Genomic DNA, 17,679 nt, shown 5'->3' on the forward strand with positions numbered 1-17,679 from the left:
TCTCTCTCTCTCTCTCTCTCTCTCTCTCTCTCTCTCTCTCTCTCTCTCTCTCTCTCTCTCTCTCTCTCTCTCTCTCTTGCTCTCTCTCTCTTGCTCTCTTGCTCTCATACACACACAATCCCTAAACAAGGGGTGCTGATTCTGGAAGCTGACATTCCCATTAATGGAAGCTTAGGGTAGTTCCTGGACTTAGTACAGTACTGACTGCAGATGGTCACATTGTATGGATGGTGAGGAAGTTCTTTGAATTGGCATTAGTTTATAAACCAGTGGTACCCATTCTTAGAGGTTTGAGATTGGGCAATTGGTAACACATGCATTGCTTATCAGGTATCTAGATGATGAAATGCTGTTTAATCTTTGTTTGGGTGGGGTGGAGACAGTCTGGAAACTGTCATTGGCCCAGAATGTGGCAGCAAAAGTACATACTGCATCTGGTGTTGAAAGAGTGGCAGTGATTGGCACTTGCTTTCCAGAGTAAATTCAATAACTTTGCATGGCTGGGGCATCAAAGAAATCAGAAGGTAGCAACTTTTCCAAGTTACACATTTTATATAAAAGTAAAAACTTGTGAGCTACAGCTTACTTCATCAGATTCATTGAGTGACTAGCCCAATGTTCTTCAACCTTGACAACTTGAAGAAGTGTGGACTTCAACTCCCAGAATTCCCCAGAGGTGGGATTTAGACTGGGGTGAGGCAGCAGGGAAGGGATTGGACATGTACATTCTGTTGGTGTAGATATGAGGGTAAAGCAAATCAAAGCAGCCGCATCATATTATATATAATATTATTTTATGTATTGTAATTCTAATTCTATCTTTCTCATGGTAAGACCTAAACTACAGAACTTGCTATTGGAGGTGAGACTTACAATTTAGGAAAGGACTTAAGATGTTTATTTTTCCCAGTCCTAAAAGAATTGTTTTATAATTTTTAGATGAATTTTAATCCTTTTATTCTACATTAGGATTTGTCAATTGCCTTGAACCAGTATTCCAAGCAGTGATCAAAGATGAGCCAAAAAAAAATGCAACGATATTTCAAAGTTAGCCTCCGAATCATGCACAAATGGAAGAATTTTACTCACAGTCTTACTTTCCTGTCTAACTTCATAGGATCCAGCCCAAGAAATTCAGAAGGTCGCCCAATTCCTGGGATCAGAGCTCTCAGGAGCAGTTGTGGATGAGATTGTGCAACATACAAAGTTTGAGAGCATGAAGACAAACCCAATGGCTAATTACAGCACCATACCTAGTTTCATTTTCGACCAAGATATCTCTCCATTCATGAGAAAAGGTAATGTTGATTCTGGCCACATGTTCTGTTGTTGAGTGCAGTAGTGAAAACTAATTCCTTTATGTTTATATTTAGAAAAGGGACAATATTTAATATTTATTTGCTACATACATGTAGGGCTGTGGGTCTATACATATGTTGTTCATAGTATGTTTAGGTGTGTGTCATGTACTGTATGTGTTTCATTTTGAGAGCGGGCAACTAAATTTCATTTTTGATGTGTGCCATTTGTGCCCACAGTATAAAAATGACAATAAAGGTTATCTTATCTTATTAATGACAATAGCACTTAGACTTATCTACCATTTCACAGTGCTTTACAGCACTAAGTGGTTTACAGGGTCAGCATATTGCCCCCAACAATTTGGACCCTCATTTTACCAACCTTGGAAGGATGGAAGGCTGAGTCAACCTTGGGCTGGTGAGAATCAAACTGCCGAACAGCTGGCTATCGGCAGTCAGCAGAATTAGCCTGCAATACTGCGCTCTAACCAATGCGCCACTATGGCACATCCCTGCAAAGGTGCTATCTTCAATACTAAATACTAAATACATCATTGTTTTTGGCTGTTGCTTCAAAGTGAGCATAAGCATGCTCAGATATGCTTACTTTCTTACATATAATTCCAAATTCAGGACAGTTAACTCTTTGAGCAGTGAATTCATATTAAGAGGCAGGGCTTTTTTTTGTCATAGAACGCCCAGAACGGAGTTCCGGCACCTTTTTTGGATGGAACCTTGTAGGGTAGGCAAGGCGGGTTGTATGACGTGTGTGAGTTCCGGCACTTTATTTTTTTTTTACAAAAAAGCACTGTTAAGAGGTATTACAGGACTGTGACTCTCTCTCTCTCTCTCTCTCTCTCTCTCTCTCTCTCTCTCTCTCTCTCTGTGTGTGTGTGTGTGTGTGTGTGTGTGTGTGCGTATTTGTGTGTGTGCTTATGCACCCTATGTCACAGGATCACTGCTTTAGTCAATTAAAATTACTAATCAATCTAATCAGTTAATTATTATTGCTGTATTTTATATTCTGGATTATTTTCTTACCTGCAGGCACTGTTGGTGACTGGAAAGAACAGTTCACTGTGGCTCAAAGTGAACAGCTAGATGATCTCTGTGTCCACTTACTAGCAGACAGTGGCCTGACATTCCACACTGAATTGTAAACCACATCTCTTGAAATGTTTGTTTTTCCTTGTATTTAATAAAATAGAACACTGAAAGCAAGAGCAAACCAAACTATGTGTATGCCTTTTCTTTTAATGATCTTGGCATTAACAAGTAAATGGAAATGAATTTATTTCAGTTTCGCTGTTACGGTACTTCTATTATCCCTGTTTAGATTGTAGAAAAAAGTACCAACCACATAAACTGAATAGTGAGGTTTAACTTACAAGCTTGCAAACTTAGGATCAATCAGATGGACCATTTACACTGTACCTTTCCCCCATCTGATACTCTCTGAATGTATTGCTATTCCAAAATATTTGGGGTGCCCCACATTGAGGAATGTGAGTCTACATCTGTTAAGAGTTCTTAATCTTTTTATGCCATGGACTCCTTTGGAAGTCTGGTGAAACCTACAGACCCTTTCTCAGAAAAACATACTTAAATGCTTAAAATAAAATACATAGCTACAGATTATGTCACAAAGAAAGCCAAATTATGTTCAAATAGTGGTACAGTCCTCAACTTGCAACCACAATTGGGATTTGACTTTCTACTGTAAGTCATTGTAGTTGTAAATCAAGTTGGAACTGATTTTATGGCCATTATTACAATGCTCATTAAATGAATCCATGCTTATTAAGCCAACACTGTGGTTGTAAGTGTAAACCTAGTCTTCTGAATGGGCATTTGGACACAAATTGCAACTTCAAGACACTGCAACCAGTTGTAAATGCAAGATGGTTGCCAAGCACCCAAATTGCAATCACATGACCATGGGGCTGGTGTGATAGCCCGAAGTGCAAGTACCGGTCGTAAGTGCAAGGAGAGGGCATAAGTGGAAGGACTGGATTTTTTCAGCACCGTCAAAACTTTGAATGGTCACTAAATGAATGATTGTAAGTTGAGGACACACATTTGATCTGAATATGATATTGATCTGAAATCCTGAATGGATTTCATTTGTAAAAAAAAATGCATATCATGCCAAGAAAAGCTTCATGAAATTCAGGTTAGTAGACACTCTATCAGTGCATCTGATGAAGTGAGCTATAGCTCACAAAAGCTTATGTCTTTTAATCACATTTGCAAGTGATAGCCAACTCCTGACAGAACAAAACCGTAAATTCGGGTTTTAAGCTGTGCATCTTTGCTTGCTGATCTCTCCTGATTGCTACGGGTCTTTTTTCTCTCCATCTCTTTCCCTACAGACAATTACCTTGTACTCTAAATCTGAGGAAAGAAAACAGGAGATACCCTCGTAATGGAAAAAGACACCTGGCTATCTCCTGTTCCTTGCCTCCCTCCCCTCTTCCCCTGTAAGGGGAAACATCAAAATTATCTACAGGCAGAGTCTGATTGGCTCCTACAGAGAGGACTACATGGCATAGAAATTAATTAATTAAGGACTTCTTAGGAGTTAAGAACTGGACATCTCTACTTATGACCCTTATTTTTGCTTGGGGCTTCTTCTCAGCAGAAAAGCAGAATATTCACTGCATTCCAACAGTAAAAGTCTTGCATCCCAAAGATTCATGTATTTGTCAACTGCTTCCTCTTAACTGGATGCCCAGAATGAAAAGGACGTGCTGTATAAAGAAAAAAATGCCAATTCATGGAAGGGTAGAACAAAAGAAGGCAAAAAAAAGGAAGGGCTTACAATCCTCTCTCCAAAGTGTGTACCTCTTTCGCACTTTTCTGCACAGAAGTATGGGCCTTGTCTTTTCACCGAGTCCAGATGAACAGGTGGCTCACACTTCATCAGCATCAGTGTCTTCAGAAGACACTGTGGTACTGCTGTTTTTTGACATCATTTCTATCCTGCAATAGCTGAAACTTTCTTTTTTCTTTTTTTGTAAGAAGCTAGGCTCACAATTCTGGGCTGTATCTACTTGTCAAGTTTATTTTTTTAAACGCCTATGGTATTATATGAGAGCTACTTTTGTACATAAAATACTAGAGGTTAATACTTTGCTTCCTCTATAATAGCTTTTTAACCAAAAGAATGTTAAATACTGAACATCAGATGGTGCAGAGGAAAGTACTGTAACTATCCATTGGTGTTACTTTGCTACTTTATTACTCTGATATTTGATCCTAGATCATTTTTGTCTTCAGTGAGACATTTTCCCTTTTGTACATTTCTTTTCCCATTGTTAAAAAGGATTTGAAAAGCCAAAAGGCCCTTTAAGACTGGCCTGAAGACTTTAGCCCAATTAATTTAGTTTAATAGCATAAGGAAGGAGATTTGAAAACTCTGAAGTGTTTTTAAAAAGGCTTCAGAATGACAATGTTTGCACTGTAACTTCAAACAATTGTTAAGCTACTGATTATATTTCGAGGACAACCTCAAGTTCAAATAAAACATTTCAAGGGAAACCCTGGGATTAAATCTGAGATTAGATAAAGGGCCTAGGTTTCTGTATCTAGGAATTTTTATTAATCTTTATTATTCATTTAGATGTACCTTCACACCATCTTGGCTTCTTGATATAACAGCCCTGTTGTACATTTATGGAACTGGAATGGCAAAATCATTAACTACCCTTAAGCTGACCTCTCAAGCAGGTTCTAAACCATCTGATTATATTGGCCCTGGTTAGATTTGAAATGAATACTGATTTTTTAAAAACTCTTTTTCACAGAATGTCAGTTTGTTTTGAAGCTTACAGGAAGTTTTTAGTTAAGAATATAAAAAAAGCAGATACCATCTTCCCCATACCTAGTTTTGCAATTCCAGGAACACCACACCTGTTTTCCAGCCAGAGAGAAAGAGTCTGATTGGCTCCTACAGAGCCAAGACAAGTGAGACTCTCCCACAATGGTTGAGTATTTGTATTTGAACGTTGCCCGAAGTCCTTTCCAAAGCAACTGGAAATGCTTCCAAACAAGATTTGTATTCCACAGTCAACTCTGCATTAAGTACAGAATTTTTACAGACATTATCACCTTTCCTTTGTATCTTCCCTGCATTTTCCCCTCAACTTTTTTTCCTATTAAGAAAATATGCAAGAAAATTTACTAGAAACCCATTAATAATTATAGCCCCAGAAACTTTTATTCTGGAAGCAGTCTGAGATTATATGATGTTTGCCAGCGGCTCCTTACTAGATAAAATGAGTTGGAAAAAACTTTCTTTCTGGGAGGAACATTTGAAATCTGGTGGATTATCATTAGATTACCAAGAAATAGAAGGCAGGAAACTAAATTGGCGAGACTTGTTTTTGCAAAGCAAGCATTATAGGAGACAGGAAAGAACATTTCTTGGAGGCTTAAAGTGAAAAACGACATCTGTATGCTACTAACACTTTTGTTCCTATAACCTTTAAGTAGATGAAATAGTGCATCAAAGGGCAACAATTTTTGAACCAAAGTATCTCAATTGGGCTAACTTACAGAATTTTGAAATAGGAAATATTTGTAGCTTGGGTTTTAGATTTTGGCTGTGGTTTGTTCTCCAAGCTTGTTTTAATATAATTCCTGAACATTTCGTTACCAAACTAGGTAAGATCGTCAGCAGGATTTGTGTGTCCTATTCTCTATAGCTCATAAGTGTCTTGTGTGCCAGTGTGGTCAGTTGTTTGGACAGAATAATTTACAGAATGCATTCAAAATCTGACATCCATGATTCCCGTGGAAATTTGGCAAATTTTATAAAACATTTTATGACACTGGCCTGAATTCCTAGGATTTGGCCTGTGAGGACAAAGCATTTGTTTAAGCTAGAGCTATGGTCAAAGAATCAAGGCTACAATTTATCAGTCCAATTTATAGATTTTATACCAGTTCTCTTTTGTTGGCACACACTAATATAGTTCTTTCCTTGCCCCCAATCCAAATCTTATATATTCCACCATATTTAGAAGGCATCAAGTCAGAGAAGTTGTTTTCAAGAGAACCAAGATTTTCTCTCTTTTTGGGTTCCGAGTGAGTTTTGGCTCCTGACGACTGTCTGGACTAGTTTTTTGACAAGATATTTGAAGAGTTTTGCCATTGCCTTCATCCCAGAGAAAGAGTGATTAGCCCAAGATCATCCAGCTAGCTTTGTGTCTAAGGCAGACTAGAACTCCCAGTCTCCTGATTTTTGTCTGGTGCCTTAACCACACCAACCTGTCTCTCTTTAGAGATTCCTGTAGATGAAAATATGAAAACTGCAACTGCTTGTCCTCCAAAAAATAATACTCGGACAATTACAACTACCTGCATTCAAACGATTCAGATGACTTCTAAAGACAAAAAAACCCGAGGAAGAATAGGAGGGCGAGGACCAATTTAAATGCACTGGCCCGAACGACTTTGTTTTTCCACATTTGCGTCATTTATTCGCGCTAAGCGTCCAAGAATAAGCGCTGTATGATCGCGAACAGCAAATTTCTACAGAGACCTATTGCCACGTAATCCCCTAAAATCCTGACGGGGATGCGTTTTGTGGCTACGAGGCTTCACGGGAGTTGTAGTTCTGCGATGTAGCGCCGACAGACGTCGATCGAAAATCACGTTTGTGCGACCGCGCCCCGCTGTCCTTTCCGTTAAATGCCTTCCGGGAGTTGTAGTTCTTTCCCTCCCTCTTCCCCAGTCGCCTTTGCTGCTTCCGTTGCCGGTTTGGCCGCCAGAAACTATGCAAGGGAGCCGGTATGCGAAGCCCCGAGAAGCCGCCAACCCCGCCGTCGGGGGTGGGACGGAGTCGGTGACAGAAGGAGTTCTCCGGGAGGCCCACTCGCTTTATGTGCACCCGGGTCGTGGTGAGAGTTGAGGGGATGGGATGGGGAAAAAAGTGGGGGGGATGGGGAAAAAAGTGGGGGGGGGAGGCGCTTTCTTTTTAGGGGTGAAACAACATGCCAAGTATGAGCCATAATTTTCCCGCTCTGCTCCCAGGTTTGGTGACCATAGGACAACGCCTGGGCCTGACCCTGCTTCCCCCTCGCCGCAGAGTGACTGTCATGGTGATGGGCAACCACAGTGCTGGGAAGAGCAGCTTTATCAACTGGTGAGCTGAAGGGGACGGCCAGAAAATTAATCAAGGGAAGTCAAAACTGGGAATGGCATCATTAGGATACAGAACCAAGGGGTGTTGATGTGAGTGCAGGGCATTCTGGGTAAATCTTAACAGAGGGTGGTATGGCACAAGGCATTCTGGGGAAATTCTAGAAAGTTATCCGTAGTACATGTAATCCTTGACTTACTACCACAATTTTGCCCCAAATTTATGTTGTTAAGTGAGACATTTGTTAAAGGAATTTTGCCCCATTTTACGACCTTTCTTGCCACCGTTGTTAAGTGAATCCCTGCAGTTGTTAGGGACGCTGTCCCCCTTTTAGAACAATAGGTTCTTTCCTGTTTTTCAATTCAGTATGCCTTTCCTCTTATCTTATTCAGCTTGTTTTCCTGTTTTTCAATTCAATATGCCTTTCCTGGCTAGCCATTTCCTCTTATAGCTGTTTTTTATAGTTTGTCTTCTTTCTTTTCCCACTCTAAGACCCAGCCAATTTTTGCCTACATATTTATCTTACATCCTGCCTTTATGCTATCCTTTCCTGTTTCCCAGCCATTATAGTTTTTGGTAAGCTTGTTTGTCCAGGAAGTAAGTTTCCACTGCAGCAAAATCAATTTTAAATTTCTCTTTTCAATATTAAATTTTGAAGACCTTTCCTTTACTTCTATCACTTTGAATGGTCACTAAATGAACTGCTGTAAGTCAAGGACTACCTGTACAAGAAATTGCAGGTAACCTGTAGGTTATGGGGTTTGGGAGAGTTTAGGTTTTGCAATAATTGTTTCTAATTTACTTTAACTATAATATCTGGTTTAAAAATGGTGAAGTTATCATTTATTTGTTAACATCAGTGTTTAATAAAGGGTATATTATTCTAGGGAAAGACTTCTATTCAAGATGTCAGCATGAGAAGCTGAACCTCTAAATAGTTCCTCTGAGAAAAAAAACCCCTCATATTTCTGCCCAGTTTTATGTCAAAAGAAGTGATTAAAGGCTAGTGGGGAAAGATGCATAAACAAAATGAATACAGTTTGTTGATTATACTGAATATGAACTGGGTTTCAGTAAAAGGTCCTATTTTTACTGACTAGTTTTAAAACATGGAAAGGGATTGTAATCCAGAAATGCCTAATTTATTGTGTCATTGACACAAATGATGCTGATGTAATGGAAGAACAAATGGGTGTTGAGACATTTGTAGCAATTTAACAACCCAGGACATTTCAGGAAATTGGGTCTGAATGTGTTGTAACACTACACTTCCCATCTTCAGTTCAGATTTAGCCATAATTTGCCCACAAAGAAGAGAAAGATTCCGTCTTGGTTTTCTTGATATTTTTGTGCAGGTATATGGAGGAACACATCCAACGTACTGGGGTTGCTATTGAGACTCAGGGTTTCACTTTCATCACTAGTGGAAAGAAGCGAGAATCTCTCACGGTGAGATTATAGAGACACTCATTTTTAATATCGCTTTGTATGTTTCACTGTTATGGCTACTGCTATTTAACCAGTAAGACTTGCCCTTCTTGAATAGCCACTGCCCTTCCTTCCAGGCAGTCAATTCTTCCCCTCCTCCAGTTTTGTTTTGCTTTGTTTTGTTTTTCCTATCAGCAGCCAATCACCATATAACTGTTGAATAGGCTTATATAAAGATATTTAAAAATTCCTCTCCCCATCCTCTTCATTTCCCCCCCCCCTTAACAGGTTTAGGTTTCTCCCAACCTGCTGATGTTTTCTTCCTGTGCACAGGTAGTGCAGATTTGGTTGGGGAGCTATAATTCTAGCAGTCTTAATCACAATAAGCAATGATGAAGAATGCTGGAAGTTATGTTTCACAACATCTGGAGGGCCAAGGATATCCCACTACCTAGACTATGCAATGTGTTTGCTGGTGGTTTAGAGCAAGCTTGTGACTTAGGTCCTAGGGTTAGTCAGATGTTTGGATTTCCAAACATTGCTTCAAACAGGTGTCCAAAGAGGAAAATGCATGAGACACAATAAAATTAATAATATTTAATTAATTCAGTTGTAATAAGTTGCACTTATTTTTGACCTGGGCTCATCTAGCTTTTGAACATACACACTGGCACCCCACAAAAAAGTCGAGGGCAGCCTTCAGCCCTGCTCAATAGAACTTGTCTAATGACTTTAAAAGCCATCTGCTACAGCCATACTAATATCATGTATTCTAAAGCCTTCTGTTCTTCCACTCCTTTCCTGCAGGGCAATGCTACACTCCACCTCTATCCTCATTTCCAGATCTTGCAGAACTTCAAAGGTTAGTTGCAACTGAAGATAAATCAAGGGTTGGCTTTTAATTCAAAACAGTGTTGTGTGGCCTGGATGAGTATAGCCTTTGATCAGGAAGCTGATATTTAAAAGTTGGGGTAATTGATCATTGACAGCTTGCCTGTAATAATTCATATTGGTAATGAAATTTGAAGTATGGTGTCTGGTTTTAGGATTATTAGAAGAACATGGTATTTGTTATCTGTTAATGGCAAGAAGCTGCTAGTAAATTTTAACACATTCTGCTCTTTATCTTTATTTAGGAGTGCCAGAATACCTGAGTACTGAGATTTGTACCTCCAAGCAGAAACAATTTCCTCTTATCACTTTTCTTGATACTCCAGGCTTAGTAGATGGCGATATGAAATACCCTTTTGATGTGGAAGGAGCACTGATCTGGTTTGGTGAGTGTATCTTCAGGAAATAGCCTTGGTGCCTGAAGAGGGATTCTATTAAATTGGAGCATGGCCTCGGAAAGTCGGGAAAACACATCTTCCAAGTCAATCTAGCCCTCAAAATAGAATAGATGTGCCCGAGAAAAGTTGAATCAGAAGATGGATTAATATAGGTAACCCAGAAACGGCTTCTGCTTTAAGAAAAATGTGCAAGAGAGCTATTTTGGGTTTTGGAAGAAAATGCCGGCATGGTGATGGGAGAACAGATTTTAGCCTAGGGCATTTTCTACTGTAGTAGCCCTTAGCTTGAAAGAAATTATCTACTGATGTATTCTTTCTGTAGGAAATTTTCTCCCTATGTATGCAGCAACCTAACTCCTTCCCTTATAATCTTGTTCAGGCCAACTCTGCGATCTCATCCTGGTCTTCTTTGATCCCATGGGGCAGGCTCTTTGCAAACGCACCTTAAACATAGTGGAGAAGATCAATGAAGAGCATGGAGACAAGTTACACTTTTATCTGAGCAAAGCCGATGAGGCAGGCGCTGAGGGTGATCGACAGGTAGAAAGTCTCCCATGGATAATGGGCACAGATTGGAATGGGGAATGGCTCTCTCATGGAACAGAAGGAATTAAGAATGGCAGTTTGTAAAATCATGTGCGCGTGATTTTTTTTCTCTTTTTGTCTTACAGAGAGTGCTGATGCAGATTGTTCAAGAACTTTGTAAACGTCCTGGCCTCAATAAATGTGGGTTTGACATGCCTACAATTTACGTTCCCAACCCCAATAAGGTGAGTGATAAACTTGGAGTTATTTTAGATATAAGATGGAAGCAGAAGCCATGAGGATTCCAGGCTTCTGGAAGGAGGAGTGAGCCTTGGGATGGATGGAAGAGAAAAGCTTGTTGGTCAGTGCCCTAGGTGGATGTGGAAGAAATTGGGACTGAAAATAGAATGCTGATAGGTTCTCTGCCAAATGGTGATATGGGTTTATGCGCTCACCCTTAGCCGAGTCGGTGCGTTAATCAGATCGAGGACGTCTGTCGCACAATTGAGAAGACCATCAGCCAGACTGTGCAGCACACACTCAATGCCCTGGAAAGGGATTGCCGGCTCATTGAAGAGGCCACACAGCGTTTGCTAGAAGATGACAAGTAAGAACAGAGCATTGTGGGAGTGGAAGACTTAACATCTGAGAGGTTCTACCATTTACAACAAAAGATGGGCGGGATATCAGATCCCGGATAGAAAACGATTTGTATCGTAAGATGGCAAATTCAGTCACCTTGTGGAGAGAGGGGTGGCAAATAAATTTAATAAATAAATAATAAAAATAAAATAAATTGAGATAACTGAGTGGCAGATTCTGAGTTGACAGCTGTTGAGAGATAAATAAAAGATTGTAGTGGGGGGGGAAATTGAGTAGAAAGTGAGTAGAAAATGTACTGAAAGCATGTTCTTGCTTGATGTACCTCAAAGGACTGTTGTGTAATTTACAGCACAAGTCCTGCGCACATTTACTTGGAAATAAATCCCACAAAAATGGAGCATTATAAGTGCCTTGAATTGTAATGTAGACTAATAATCTAGACTCCTTTAAAGGAAGGCTGGTTATACATTCAGTTATTTCAAATGTAATTGGGACTGTAAGGTTCTGGCTGCTGACTTTCAGTTTAAAGGGGGTGAGAAGATTATAGTTAGAGAAAAAAATCCTAGGAAACTAACATCTGCTGAAGATAGTAGGCTATTTTGGGGTCAATGCAGGATTTAATGGTATTGAACTAAATTTCTTCCCGAATCCTATATGCTGTCCTCTTTCACTTTTTCTATTACCCAGCAAGGCCAGAAACAACAACTTCCATGCTTTCTTCCGTGGGATACTTCTGGGCATGGTGGGTTGCCTGATGCCTATTTTCCTTCTTCTGACATTGATCTTTGGCACAGCGTTTGCTCGCCAACTGTGGACCTTAGTCCTGGGGGAGAAGCAAAGTCAGGCCCTGGAACTATATGTAGTAAGTATCTTGGCATCTGTTCCCTAGAGTCCCAAAAGCTCCCTTTTCTCACTTTACAGTAAACCCCCCCCCCCCCATTAAGCCTTGTTTTGCTTTGCATAGAAAAATTGATGCAGGACCTTGGATTCCATATCCTTGGAGTTTCAGTTTTCATGCCTTGAGGGTGTGGGAAGCAGGTTTTTCTAGCCTTACATCCACAAAGCAACACAAGCTGATGGGTAGGAGTTTAAAATATGCAGCTTCTAAAAGCTGCAGAAAAAACAACACAAAACTTAAGGAACATATGTTATACACCAATGACTAAGAATGGCCCACTATTGCAAAGTTCAGGATTCTTTCTTTCTTTCTTTCTTTCTTTCTTTCTTTCTTTCTTTCTTTCTTTCTTTCTTTCTTTCTTTCTTTCTTTCTTTCTTTCTTTCCTTCCTTCCTTCCTTCCTTCCTTCCTTCCTTCCTTCCTTCCTTCCCTCCTTCCTTCCTTCCTTCCTTTTTGCAGGAGAAATATGTAATAATCAAGTTTCTAATTCTTACACCAATAGAAATAGAACTGTCTAAAGCCTGCTTTCAGTAGAACAGATGATAGCCTAGGGTAATAGGATAAGAATCCAAATTATAACTTCATGACTCTTTGCGTAACTAGCAAAACCATAATTGAGTAACATTTACTTCTCTTTTATCTCGTCTTCTCTGTTAATAAAGTTTTGGTTATGGTTGGGGAAGTCCAGAAACAATCATTTAGAGAATGACTATTTGTTATAGGTACTTTGCTGACTACTTTAATTATATTTAAGATGTGTGCTAATTATATATACAGGTAATCCTCAACTTATGACCATAATTGAGCCCAGAATTTATGTTGCTAAGTAAGAAACTTGTTTAGTGAGTTTTCTCCCATTTTACGACCTTTCTTGCTACACTTATTAAGTGAATCACTGCAGTTGTTAAATTAGTAACACAGTTGTTAAGTGAATCTGGATTCCCCGTTGGCTTGTCAGAATGTCGCTAAAGATGATCACATGACCCTGGGACACTGCAACCGTCATAAATGTGAGTCAGTTTTCAAGCATCCAAATGTAAATCGTGACCGTGGGGATGCTGCCGCAGTTGTAAGGGTGAAAAATGGTCATGAGTCACTTTTTTCAGTGCCACTGTAACTTCGAACAGTCCGCTAAATGTCAAGGATACCTATGCATTATTGCCATAGAATTCAGGCGTTATTGGCAAAAATGTATTTTTATATTATTATTTTCTTAAAAGTGCAAGTGGATAAACTTATGTTTTCCTCACCTAATATCAAGTATATCCTTTATTCTTAATCCTAATTTTCAGCAACCGGTTGCATCAGTCTGGAGGCTTGTCCCTGAAGATCAAACCTTAACAGTATTTTTTGGTCTTCTCTTCCTCTCGATTCTCTTCCTGCTCTCGGCCAGCTACACTCTCAGGTAAGAACGTTCCTGTTTACCGGGAAGGGCTGTTCACCAGAATTCTTATACTCTTCCTTTTGTCCCACTTAGAATGAAGCCCACTCTCTCCAAAAAGCAGAAGAGGCAGCTGGAAGATCGACGGAATTACGTATTGGATGTGGTCTTGGCTAAGAAGGTTACTGCTTTGGGGACTTGGGGTGGTTTGAAGTTGTCACATGGGGACTGGTATCTATTCTGTAGGACCTAAGTGGGCAAGAGTATGAGTCCTGTTTGGATTCTGTGGTAACCAGAGAAACGGGTTGACTAGCACAGCAAATTAAAAAATTACCCTCTTTCTCTGCAGAGAAAGCTCTATGAGGAATACCTTCGACAAAGCATTGGGGAACAGGACTTGAACTGAAAGCAGCCTATTCTGAGGAGATTCCACGTCCCTCTTCTCCCCCTGCCCCACATCAATACCTAGAGAAGAGCATTTACAACGGCAAGCCTTGCAAGTCCAATTGATCCAATCCAGTTGCCATCTTTTTCACATAGGGCAGGACCAGTTGGATAGGGATGGCATCCTGGATCCTTTTGAACTACGACTAACCTTACCTCTAATGTCCTACATCTGAAAGGATTGATTCACTGGTTATCTTTTCTGCTGGTCTGTTTGCTGCCTGTGGATAGAATGATGTTTTCAGACCTGATGAGGGGACTGTAGCGGCAAAGCCCAATTCTGCATCCAGCTGAACTTGGCTCCTGGTTTTAGAGATGGCAGAGCCCTGCCTGATGTTAAATTTGGCAACATTATAAACCAGTGCTTTGTTGGTTCCTATCATAATGGGCAGTTGTAGTTGCATCAAGATGTCAAGGGCACCACTTCTGGATTGCTGCCTTAATGATCTAAAGTGACAGTTCACATAAGCTTATTATGGTAAATGTAGCATAATTTTATCTGTCATTTGTACAATACCTCATATTTCTAAATGTACCAGCATGCTAAGGGCATGCAGATGACTATTCCCTTCCATTTCACGTGACAAGTGCCTTTATGTGACCATCTCTTGGGAGTGAAAGATGGGACATGGATCCTTGTAACAAGTCTCTTCATTGGTTGGTCATAGTCCAACCAATGCCAATACAGTACTTAACACTGTGAGATTTCCCCAGACCTCTGACCTTTATAATTTATTCAGTATGCCCTGGAACACACTGGGAACCCCAAGCTAGCTTTTCCTCCAATGCCAGGAAGTATAAGTTATGTTGAAAAGAGGCCACTGTTTTGGCCAATTCAGCTCACTTGATCTCAGTGCATTGCATTCATTAATTAATTCTGGGATAGCACCATTATCACGGCTACATCTAGAAACAACACTTTGCTAACTCTTCTGAGATGCTATGTATTAAGTCCTTCCGAAGTTGGGCTTTGGCTTCCATCAGCTTTAAGCAAAATAATGTAACTGATCATGTTGTGGAGGAGACATTACTGTACAGATCTGGTAACAGGGTCCTTTATAGTAAGTGCAACAAAAAAAAAAAAGAAACACATTTAACCTCTGGTTTTAATCTGAGCAAGGATTTGCTATTTGGGGATAGGAAAACAGTTGACTCAAATTAGCCTGGCTCTGGTAATCCATTAAGATCATTTTCGTCTCTTTTCCCTGTTCCCATCAAATTGGGGGGGGGGGATTGGTTTGCATTCTCTTTGCTTCTCTGGAAGCTCATCTTGTTGGAGTGAACTTCTGGAGGGTGGCAGAGATGAAGGTTGACAAACCAAAGTTAGATATTTGTCAGAAGTTATTTACCATTTATTAAAGTGCATCTCTTTCTGAGGCATCAGACTGACTTGAAATCAAAGGACTCATTTTTTATGCCATGTGCATCAACAAATACTGCCAAGGTACTTTTTTGGGGGGGGATCTAAGTGTTTAATAAAAACTTATTGTAAAATCTGCCTCAGTTCTCTTCCTTCTGTTTATTTCTACTCACTGAATACTTATGCTTCATTTCACTCAAATAATTGCAAGAAAACAGTTAAGCCAATTTTATTTAGCATGGAAAAATACAAACGCAAATGCTATTCCCTTTATCCCAATACAGGTTTCTCTTGATCCACTCTCCTGCCCCACTCCCCGTTTCCCTAATTTATGTGAAGTTGACATTGCTACAAACTCATTTTTCCCCATACTATAAAGTTTATTCATCCACTATCTCCACCTCTTCCTAAAGAGAAAGACAAACTGGCCTAGCATTTCTAATAGCATTTATAGACGAACCAATTCCTCCCTCAGGATAAATGTCAAAATTATTTAAGACATTACAATATCCTGACTTTTTTGGAGTGGGGAGGAATATTGAAGAAAAAAAAAAAAAGCTTAGGATGGCTATTTGCTTTTCCAAGCCTAAGTGCAATCATTTCATTTGCTTTTCCAGAGTGAAAAATGATTAAGGCATTGGGGTTTTTTTCCCCCTAATGATTTTGGGATGAATTGCAGCCTTCATTTTCACTCGCTCCTGATGTGAGCCATAAGACTGTCTACCATCTTCCGTAATTCAAGGAACCGTCAAATTACACGGCGTCCATCCGTCAGTCTCCGTATCCTCATTGACATTGCCATGGTGTCCAGAACCTGAGTAGAGAACCAGATTCAGAGCTGGTGGGAGAGAAGAGAAAATGGTGAGTAGTGGGTGCAGCTTCTACCTAGGGCAGTGTTGGCGAACTTTTTAGAGACCGAGTGCCCAAACTGCAACCCAAAACCCACTTATGCATCGTCGGGTGCCAGGTGGGTGTGGCCCATTGGGTGGGCGTGGCTGCGGTGGTAACGGCAGACTGGGTGGGACTAAAAAGTTCAATCAATCAATTCCAACTTTGCAAGATATTTTTTTTCCCCACGAGAAGTTGAAATTGACTGACTGATTGAACCTTTTTTTTTTTTTTGCACATGGCAGTGGAGGCCTAAAGCGAAAAGATTTTATAAAACCCAACTGAAGGCCTAGGACTCGGGTGGCAGCGCGTGTGCCCACAGAAAGAGCTCTGAGTGCCACCTCTGGCACCCGTGCCATAGGTTCGCCACCACTGACCTAGGGATATATATTTGCAGCCTCCATGTGAAGTCCGAATGGCTGATAAAAATGGTTTAAGAAAGGGCTGGCTGGGGGGGGGGGTGTCTGGGAGTTGAAGTCCACGAGTCATAAAAGAGCCAAGGTTGACTACCCCTGGTTTAAGAGATTAAAAAATACACTGCATTAGATACAGTGGATGTGTGCCCTCCCTCTGCAAGGAAAGCAGCCCCTCCCAGCTGCTTTTTACCAGTTTGTGTCAATGGACAATCACTTGGGTTAAAGCTCTTGACATCAGGGGAGTTATATATCAAGCCATACACTGGCTTCTCACCTGTGTGTTTTCATTTTTTGGAGGTTGTCGCCTTTCGCTTCTGCTCTGTGCGTTGCAGCTTCAAAACGATCTTGCGCTCGTGGCCACCAGGATTTGGACGATTTGTATGGTCCTCAGCCTCTTTCTTGGATCGGCCTTTGCGTGAAGAGCCACCTAAGGATACCCCAGAACATTTAATTACTTAGAGCCATTGACATGTGCTCTTGTTTAAATCCAGGAATGGATAATCGATAGTTTACTAGATGTTCTTGAACTCTAGCCTCTCTCCCTGTCTATTAAGCAAAGGAGGAGGAGCAAGAAGAGCCACAGGATGTCAAAAAAAGTAAAGATGGCAGCCATCACCCCATGATCAAAACTCAAGCTACTTTTTACATGCATTGCATGCTTTATTCCCTTTGCAATCAGCAACCACTTGAAAAAATACCTTCCCTTTTCACACTGACTTAGCAAAAAATAAGAAATTTTGAGAAATTTTGATTCGTAAACTTCAGACCGCGTGAAAAAGTGTTCTGTGGCTCTGTAGAAAAACTTGGCTCTATATCTACCAAAATCAGATTTTAAGAGGGTTATTTTTAGGGTGTGTGGTTGCCAAATTCTACAAGCCAATGCTAATTTGAGGATAATGTTTTAGGAAGGATAATAATTGCTTTGAAAGTTTCCACTAAAATGAGCTGTAAGGACTTGTTTTTGGCCATATGTAGAGGCCTGTGCCTAGGTGGAAAAACTGGC

General features: G+C 40.3%; 1 protein-coding gene and 1 pseudogene across 2 annotated transcripts; both read left to right on the forward strand.

Moving 5' to 3' along the window:
• The window catches only part of LOC107282558, a 6,507-nt pseudogene extending 4,046 nt beyond the window's left edge, over positions 1 to 2,461 (forward strand).
• A 4,591-nt stretch (positions 2,462 to 7,052) lies between these two features.
• LOC107282519 lies at positions 7,053 to 15,237 on the forward strand. Of its 2 annotated transcripts, XM_015810307.1 has the most exons (12): positions 7,053 to 7,204; positions 7,338 to 7,449; positions 8,802 to 8,895; positions 9,682 to 9,736; positions 10,011 to 10,151; positions 10,543 to 10,703; positions 10,835 to 10,933; positions 11,150 to 11,295; positions 11,979 to 12,153; positions 13,480 to 13,592; positions 13,665 to 13,749; positions 13,918 to 15,237. In XM_015810307.1, the coding sequence occupies exons 1-12, from the start codon at positions 7,081 to 7,083 to the stop codon at positions 13,972 to 13,974; spliced, it is 1,362 nt and encodes a 453-aa protein (XP_015665793.1). In that variant the 5' UTR covers positions 7,053 to 7,080; the 3' UTR covers positions 13,975 to 15,237. The 2 variants fall into 2 exon arrangements, with proteins under 2 accessions (XP_015665793.1, XP_015665792.1); XM_015810306.1 differs by lacking the exon at positions 13,918 to 15,237 and having other exon boundaries at positions 13,665 to 13,892.
• Positions 15,238 to 17,679: the final 2,442 nt, after the last annotated feature.

This window comes from Protobothrops mucrosquamatus, unplaced genomic scaffold, assembly GCF_001527695.2.
Source record: "Protobothrops mucrosquamatus isolate PMUCROS unplaced genomic scaffold, P.Mucros_1.0 scaffold8, whole genome shotgun sequence".
Classification (NCBI taxonomy): Eukaryota; Metazoa; Chordata; class Lepidosauria; order Squamata; family Viperidae; genus Protobothrops; species Protobothrops mucrosquamatus.